Source organism: Austrofundulus limnaeus, unplaced genomic scaffold, assembly GCF_001266775.1.
Source record: "Austrofundulus limnaeus strain Quisiro unplaced genomic scaffold, Austrofundulus_limnaeus-1.0 Scaffold201, whole genome shotgun sequence".
Lineage (NCBI taxonomy): Eukaryota > Metazoa > Chordata > Actinopteri > Cyprinodontiformes > Rivulidae > Austrofundulus > Austrofundulus limnaeus.
In genome coordinates, this window is record NW_013952603.1 from 272160 (window position 1) to 280984 (window position 8825).

General features: G+C 41.0%; 1 protein-coding gene across 1 annotated transcript in view; it reads right to left on the reverse strand.

Annotated features, from left to right (window-relative positions):
* The window catches only part of myripb (myosin VIIA and Rab interacting protein b), a gene marked incomplete in the record, with an annotated part of 194224 nt that overhangs the window by 34564 nt on the left and 150835 nt on the right, over positions 1 to 8825 (reverse strand). Inside the window, 1 exon segment of the mRNA XM_014018763.1 lies at positions 7860 to 7996. Within this exon segment, the coding sequence (XP_013874217.1) occupies positions 7860 to 7996 (137 nt within the window).

Here is an 8825-nt window from a genome sequence, read left to right on the forward strand (position 1 = left end):
GGACTAGGGAGGATGATTCAACCACTTAACCACTAGATGTTGCTGAAAACAACAAATCCTACACACTGTTCCTTTAATTTAATATAAAAGCAGATTTCAAATCATTTGTAAATGCCTCTTTTTCGGTCCAAACAATTTAGTGCTTATAGCAGAAATTGTCCTAAAAAGTTATCAAAAACTGGAACACTGAACATTTCACATCTAAGGAAATCACCAGTGACAATAAAAACAGGCCTAACATTCCACGAAGGGCTCATATCCATCATCTTTCATACGACAGTTTAAAAGCTGCAGTAAMGTTTATAAAAATGTATTTTTTGTATGTTTGTTAAAACTGTTACTGTGTCCTGGGGCGGCTGTGGCAGAGTGGTTAGGGGAGTCGTCCTGGAACCGGTWGGTCACCKGTTCGATCCCCCATTCCAGCTGTCTCAGTTGTTGTGTCTCCTAATGCCTCTGATGTGTGTCCAATCAGTGTATGAATGTGATTGGCACTGATTAGTCTGCATAGATGTTAGCTTTGTAGGAGATCTAGTAGAGTGCTGTGTGAATGGGTAAATGAGGGCACAGACTGTAGTGTGAACCTGGTTGGGTAGAAAGGGGCTATATAAGTACAGTCTGTTTATCATTAGAAGAATATGAGACAAAAAAATGCTCTTCTGGCTCTTCCCTGTGGTCCTATTGCCATTTGCAGAAATACACAGCTCCTGGTCAGAAACAGAGGGCTTGTCTTACTGGTGTCAATCACACTCAGCACGCATTATGTGGGGTGAGGGTGGGATCAGCGTGTGCCGTTGTAAAGGCTAACGATTACCAGTGGGCTGCAGGTGTGCTAATGGCRGAGAAACAAGTTAATGTTACAGGAAAACTGCCCATTTCTGAGAGTTCTGAAYGTGCCATGGCTTTTTCYATGTTCATTGGTCCACTGTGGGGGAGGAGCCGTGGCGCAGCAGAGAGAGCAAGAGGGAGGGGCCTSTGAGGTGAGCTTGTTCAAATTTTCAGGCCAAGTCCGTGRTTTTCTCAAAAACTCCCCATTGCACCTTTCACTGTCGCCGTCTTATTTTAATAAAATAAAATAAAAGTYAATAAAACACACTGATATTTTTTGGAGTGCTGGTTGTACCACTGTTTTATATTTTTAAAGCTGTAACTTCCACATCAAATTTTAAATATTTTTAGAATTAACCAAGTCAAAGGCTTTGATGTGTTGGCTACGTTGGATTGGTTGTGGTGGTCATCTTGAAATATGTAGGCAAAAGTTTAAATCAGCTGAAAATATATGTCTAATTAGTACTTTATAAAAAAGTTACAAGGGAAGTATTAACAACCTCGGAGGTTGGGGATTTCTAGTAGTTCTGCTCTGCAGTTTCTTGTAAAAATAGCAAGTGCAGACTGCCTTGCTTCCCCTGAAGAATGAATCCAGCAAGACTGAGTACACGCACACCGAGAGGGGTGATTATTAAGTGGTTGCAGCTGGGTTGATTAGCCAACGAGGAACAGGTGCGTCATCTTCAGTCTCCAACAATCACAGACTTCATTCTGTGCTGGCTGATTGAAGAGGCGAGTGGCAGGAAACTGAGGRAATCTGGAGGAAACCCACACGACACCGGCAGGAACACAAAGTCTGCACAGAGAAAATCCCAGACAGGCGAGGAAAGCCTGCGAGGCCGATTTCACCACATGAAACCATACGGACTCCAAAAACTACTGTCAGTGGCAACAACCCAAGATCCCCGAGTCCTCCGGGGACTGCGAGCGGCGTACGTGCACAGACTGAAAACAAGCCAATAAAAATATAAAATAAACAAAAAGTACTGGAAGCAACGTCCTGATGTATCTCAGTAATCCAGGTAAAAAATCAAAAAGAAAAAAWTTGTATRKGTYTTCTGGACGGGTTCTTCTCTAATGACATGTTTCATCTCTCCTCCAAGAGACTTCTTCAGTCTTCTTCAGACAGTCACTTGGAGGAGAGACGAAACGTTTCATTAGAGAAGAACCCGTCCAGAAGACCCATACAATTTTTTTCTTTTACTGGAAGCAACTTCAGGAGAGACTGTGTGAGAAGATTTGTCTTTATCCAGAGACGACAAAGCCTTACTGGTCTATAAACACAACACTGAAGTGCAACAAAGACCGCTTTATGTTCCCTGAAGGGCTTCGCTTCCCCACCTCTTTAAAAGCTTCACGCCTCGACTAAAGTTAAAACTAAAGCATGAAGAACTGGATCGTTTCCTGCAAAACACTGCAGAATTGCCCTGTGCGCTAGCTCTTATCTAAATAAAATTTATAGTACCATAAACAGACTAAGTGGAACAACATAAAAAACACAAAGAGATGAGGCTGTATAAATAATAAAAAAAAGCCACTAACAACATCCTGGAAGTGCAGCGGCAGCAGCAGGAGCAGCAGSAGGAGGAGGATGGATGGATGGTCCAGACGGTTTCCTTTCAATTATCATGCAGCATCTGGCGGCCTCGTAAACAAAGTCCTCCGAACAACAACTGAACCGAAAGGACGTCTGTTTGCGTCAACCGTCCTGACAGGTGGAGCAGAGGGACACACCGACGTGGTTTATTATCACTTTAATTGGGGAGATTRTTCAGGATTTCACACCCTCTGCATTGAGGCGATGCAGATGAAATTTTAAACCAAACACAAGAACAAACAATGCAGATCTCAATAAAATAATTGGGCTCCTTATTGTGTACAATCTGTGTGAGATATTATTAATAGAAGCGTCTGTTTGTGTGCACAGGAGGTAATTGGCCACAGGGAGAACGCAGCCTTCGAGAGGTTCGAATAACGGGATTGGAATATCAAATAAAGGAGTGAAAAACCTTTTAATTATTCATTTTCCCATTTTGAGAAAGAAACTGAAGCCTTACGTTTGAGCTAGTAGAAGAAGCAAGGCCAGAAAAGAGCAGGAAAGAAATTTAATCCAAGAAGTCCTTCAAGGACCGCATTTCATCTCCCCCCTCTCCTGACAAATTTGTCAAATAAACTTGTTTTATGTCGAAAAACGACAGTTACAGCTGTTTTGTCAAACCTCCTGAATGACATCTTGTTCAATATTTTGAGAGATGCGTTAGTGATCTGAGATCATCTGAAAATTTACCTCCATATCTCTCTTTATTGTGGGATTGATGAGTCTTTGCTCGTTTGCTAACATGAACACGTCCACCCGCTTCGGTTGTTATCGTCCATTAAATGGACGTTATTAGCCGTTATCAGTCCCATAGAATGGCTTCAGATTGTTAGCTGGTTAGTATGAGGCTTAAAACCACTAAGGTTAATTTTAGAGAAAATGACTTGGGCTACAATAAAGTAGACCGAACTCAGGCAGTAGCAGTTTGTTGCGTTCCAACGTATATGGCACTGGTAACCCACTAGGGGGCACTGTCGGGACAGTCTGAAGCCATTCTATGGGACTGATAACCGCTAATAACGTCCATTTAATGGACTGATAACATCCGAACTGGCTGACACGTCAGTCCGATCTTGTTTTCTCTTTGCTGGCTGCCTGTATCTTTTAGAAGAGTTTTAAAGGTTTTGTTTTTGTTTTTTAAATTTCCAAATTATGCCACCTCCTTAATGGGCTTTTAAACACATTCCAAGTAAATCTCTAAGATAATACAGTTCAAAAGCTTATAGTTGATCCCAGGTCTCGGCTCGCAGGGTTAGACAGAGCCTGTTCAGTTGCAGGTCCTCAGCTCTGGAACAATCTTCCTGTGTCTGTAAGGTCTGTTGGGTCTCTAATTTTTTTTTAAGTCTCTTAAAAACTCATCTTTTTTTAAACAGGTGTTTAAAAAGGAGTTTGGAGAGCACGGTCACTGGACCAGCCTTTGTTTTGTTTGATTTTATTGTTCATTCTGTTGACCCTGTACTTTGTTTACTGTTTGTATTTTATGTTCCTGTACAGCACTTTGCTTTTTTATTGAGCTTTATAAATAACTGATGATGATGATCAGTGAAACTAACAAAATTTTTTGGCCAGTGATGGCTGTGTCCAAATTAAAGGGCTGCATCCTTCAAAGGCTGATTTTGACGGCTGATTACGTCACAGTGACGCGCTGTCCAAATTCATAAAACCCCTATGATTGAAGCTCACCAAGGCAACCCCCCCAATCCGGAGTGTCCTTCTCAGCCCACCTTATCCCAAGATGCATTGTGGACCGACCGGTAAAATATTTTTTGCTTACAATGGCGGACAATGCTAAAAAAGAAATATAGTTTAAAATTAAAATCTGGTGGTACAACAATTTAAAGGCTTTTTGTCATTAGTTGTTTTTAATTATTATTCTTGTCAGGGATCACCGTAAACATGCTGGTATGACGGGTCCCTTAGTTCTTCAAGTATTGCCTCTAAGCTAAATTTGTTTATTTATACTAATACATTAACATTTTGCTAATTTCAAACAATTTTTGATCTTCATTGACTCCGTTTAGACTGTTGGTAGGCGACAGGACATACGCCGGGGTACAGCTAGACCGTCCAAACTCAAAGCCATTTTCTTCCGGTCTCCGCGGTCGACGAAGGACCTGGTCCACGTAGGACGCCGCCCTTAAATTTGGATACAACAGATGCTTAGCTGTGTCGGCCATCTTTAAATCAGTTGTTGATTCAGTGGTTATTTTCTGGAAGTGTCATTAACATTTATTTCGTGTTCATGAGCCATTTACCAACCAACCAACCAACCAACCAACCAACCAACCAACCAACCAACCAAAAACCTGATTTGATTGTATTCCTTTGCTAGCCTTTATTGTTCCACAGAGGGGAAATTAATTCTCTGCATTTTACCCATCGCGCATGTGAACACATGCGGAGCAGTGGGCTGCCAATTACAGCGCCCAGGGAGCAGCTGAGGGGTTAAGGGCCTTGCTCAAGGGCCCAAAGTGGGGCTGGTTGCTTCAGGGAGTTGAACCGGTGACATTACGATCGCAGACTCATCTTCGCCACCACTCCCTTAACTGTTGCTTTTCAGCAACAGGTGAAAGTAAAAGACGGCAACCTGTGATCAGGAGGTTGCTGGTTCAAATCCCCCAGACCAGCACATACAATCTGAGTGGAAAGGTGAAGCACCAACATCTGCCTCCACCCTTATTTACCCCATTGTGTCAATGTCCATGTCAACTTTATTTATAAAGCACCTTTAAAAACAGCTAATAGCTGGACTAAAGTGCTGCACAGCAATCCACAAATATCACAAAATCACAAAAAGAACAGATAAATTACAATACCAAGCCTTATTTTAATTAAATGCCATTGAATAAAAGTGAGTCTTAAGAAGCCCTTTGAAGTTTTCCAAGCTATGAGCAGATCTAATATGAAAGTTGTTCCATAGATTGGGAGCAGACACAGCAAAAGCACGATCACCTCTGCTTCTAAATCTACCTCAATGTTCTAGATGAAGAACAAACATGCAAAAGATCATGAAGATAGGTTGGAGCAAGGCCATTCAAAACTTTAAAAACTAATAATAAAATCTTAAAATCAATTCTGTGAGATACAGGTGACCAGTGTAATGAAGCCAACACAGGTGTTATATGTTTACATGGACCAGTTAAAAGTCAGGCTGCAGCATTTTGAATCATTTGGAGACGATGCAGRGAGGACTGATCTATGCCCTTGTACAATGAATTGCAGTAATCCAAACATGTTATGATGAAAGCATGAATAATTTCCTCAAAATCTCTAAAAAAATAGTTCTTCACCTTGGCTAAAAGACGTAAATAGAAAAAGCCTGATTTGTCAACTGAATTCACTTGCTTATCCAGTGTCAAACATCTGTCAAAGACAACACCAAGATTTCTAACAGCTGTCTGATAAAATGGAGATAAAGATCCAAGAATTGCATCAGGGTCACTTCCAGTATTTTTCTGTCATTTTATTCTCATTCAAATGGAGAAAGTTTGAGTCCATCCATGATCTAAATTCACCTAAACTGTCTAATAAAGACTGTAAAGAATCATGTTTATTATCCCCATTAAATGCATGTAAATCTGTGAAAAAAACTGTGGCCCTCGAACTTTCTGCGCCTCAGATGGCAGCGCTCCGTTCTACGTGTGATGGGAACAATGCAGAGAATTAATCACCCCATTGGAGATCAATAAAGCAAATAATTAACAAAATAAAATATTCACACAAACAAGCAAAATCTATTATTTTACGTGTTTGCTGAGGCTCAAAACAAACAGGCCATCCAAACTACATAAATATCAGGAGTCAGCGTTTGACACCGCTGAGCTCGGAGCTCCGCTCTTTGCTTTTTAGCAGCAGCAGCTCAGAGCTCCTGTTTAACATTTGCCCTCCACTCCTTCSGGGCAGAGCTCACTGCAGCACAAATAATCCTAACGACACCGGCCCACTGCAGAGTCGGAAACAACCGAGCCGTAGTTCAGCGGCTTTATCTTGCAAAGAGCAGTAAAAATGATAATGAAGAAAAAGCTGATCTCTTGAAAGATAATCAGGAGGTGTTATTTTTACTCTATTGCTGCAGCTGATCTCTGCATCCACAGCTACACACTTTAACTCAAACATCAAGAAATAAATGGAAGCTGAGATCATTTAATCTGTCTGGTAACATTTGCAGAAAAGCTGGTCCAGTTTAATGACATAAAACGTTRAGCTAAAGAGGATTTCAGTCCGTTGTATTTCTCCTTTTTCACTCTAAAAGTTAAAGAAATTGTGCATTAATGGAAATGCATGCAGGCCTATGAAAAGGCTCATCTTCCCTTGGCATTATTTATTTGTATTGTTGGAAAGTGCAGTGTTCATTTTACCGGACTGGTGCGAAACCTCGAAGATATTTAGAGGTATAGAAAAGAAAAACTCGACATCTGAAATCCCGTATGTGAAAGAAATTAGATTTGTGTGGAAAAATAAAATAAAAARTCCATCATTCTTCTCTTGTATTTTACAATCACATTGATTTTCAAAGTGGATTTTTATGACACAGCAATACCAGCCTGGACTGAGAGAAAAAGAATATTACATTGTGTCTGAGATATTGAAGGTGAGGAGTAAAGCTTTCCATTCCATGACCCCCAAACAGCATTAGCTTCAGTAGCCCCCCCGCTATAAACATTTTTACTGAATTGTAATATTTAACGTATTTCTAATGAATCTGCTTTTCATTTCACAGAACCAACTAAACCGTTTTTAAAATCACGGACAAAACTCCCATTTCTTTGTATCACCAAACATCCCCTCATCTCAGGCTCATCCGTTTGCGCCTCGGGTTCTGACCCGACTCATCCCCTCTGTGCTCACTTCATCCCTTTAATCCCACGTATTAGGATATGAAATAATGCTTCTTTGTCAGCCACAGATGCGGGCTGATCATGATGCAACTGGGTCAAAACAAGGATCTAAAGAAAAAAAAATATATTAATTTAAAAATAGCTGCCCTGCTGCTGCTGCACAGAATGTAAAGTGACCCAAGCATGAGATTAACTGGTGGGACTATTTTATCCGACAGCTCCATTATGTCATTATTATTAATTATGGCTTATTAGCATTTTAGCAACAATGTGTATAAAAAGTCCTCTTTATATTCGAGACAAAGCTGGGTTAAAATAATAAAAAAAAGGAACTAAATCTAAACCTAAGTGAGGAAAGTCGTTCTCTCAGTCGGGCAGACAAAGTAATTAAAGCAAATCGTTCAGAGAGTGAAACGCGGTGAGTGATCACCCACCAAAGCAGACTAATGAGCTCTCAGGTTCACGTCTGTGGGTCCGAACCAAACGCTCGGCTCTTTGTCTTTCTGCCAGGAGAGAAACTCACACTTCTCCAGCCAAACTTCACCTCCAACGTGACAAACTGCTGTGAACCTGAAGAGGAGGTCAAAGGATGACGTCACCTGGGAGATCAGAGAGTGCTCCTCTCTCAACGATGTGCTTCCTGTACAGGGTCTTCAGGACCTTGGCGCTGCCGAACCTCTTGAAGCGGATCTTCACATTGTTGTAGTACCATTCGAGCGACTGCGTCCGAAAAATCCTGCAGACAAAGAAAGAAGAACAGAATTGGGGAATTAGTTTAGATTGAGTTTGAGCCACGTTTTCAGTAAGTGTTTTAATTGTTGRAGTAGTTCACCTTGAACACATTTAAAACCACTAAAACCATTATTTAGATAAAAAGATAAATAGATATTGTGATTTTCCACTCTTTGCTTATAGGTAACACAAGGTTTTTTTGCATTGTAAGGCTCGGCCTAATTAAACCCCGACCCTGGTTGTGTTGAGCAGAGAGTCGCCTCKATGTGGGCAGGCTCAAAATATTAAACGCACAAATCTTATTTTGGTTTATTTGCGACRCAACAATAACAAACTACACCCAACTCGAAGGAAACATATCGAAGACTGTTCCAAACCATCCAGCAGTACGATGCTTAAGACGAGAGGAAAGGACGACAAAACGATACGCTAATGGTAGCTAATGTTAGCATTTTGTTAGCATTTTGTTGTTCGGTAGCTCCCTACTGTTGTTGTGTAGTGTGTTGCAAATGATTCACGTAAAGTTACTCTCATCTGTGTGACGTAACCAACCCGATCAGTGAACCAATCAATGAGCAGTGGCAAATTATGTCAAATCGGGCCGAGCAGCCTGGCCTGGATGGAACCACGGGTCCAGGTTCTGTTCAGAATCGTGGTGGAACTGAGTGCAAACACGCAGAACCTGGGTTCGGTCGGCCTGTAACTAAAATGTAACAATTTAAGGCCCAGATTTCTAAATCCATATCAATGATCACATTTGATTGTTTTTGCTAACTCTACAAACACACACACACACACACACACACACACACACACACACACACACACACACA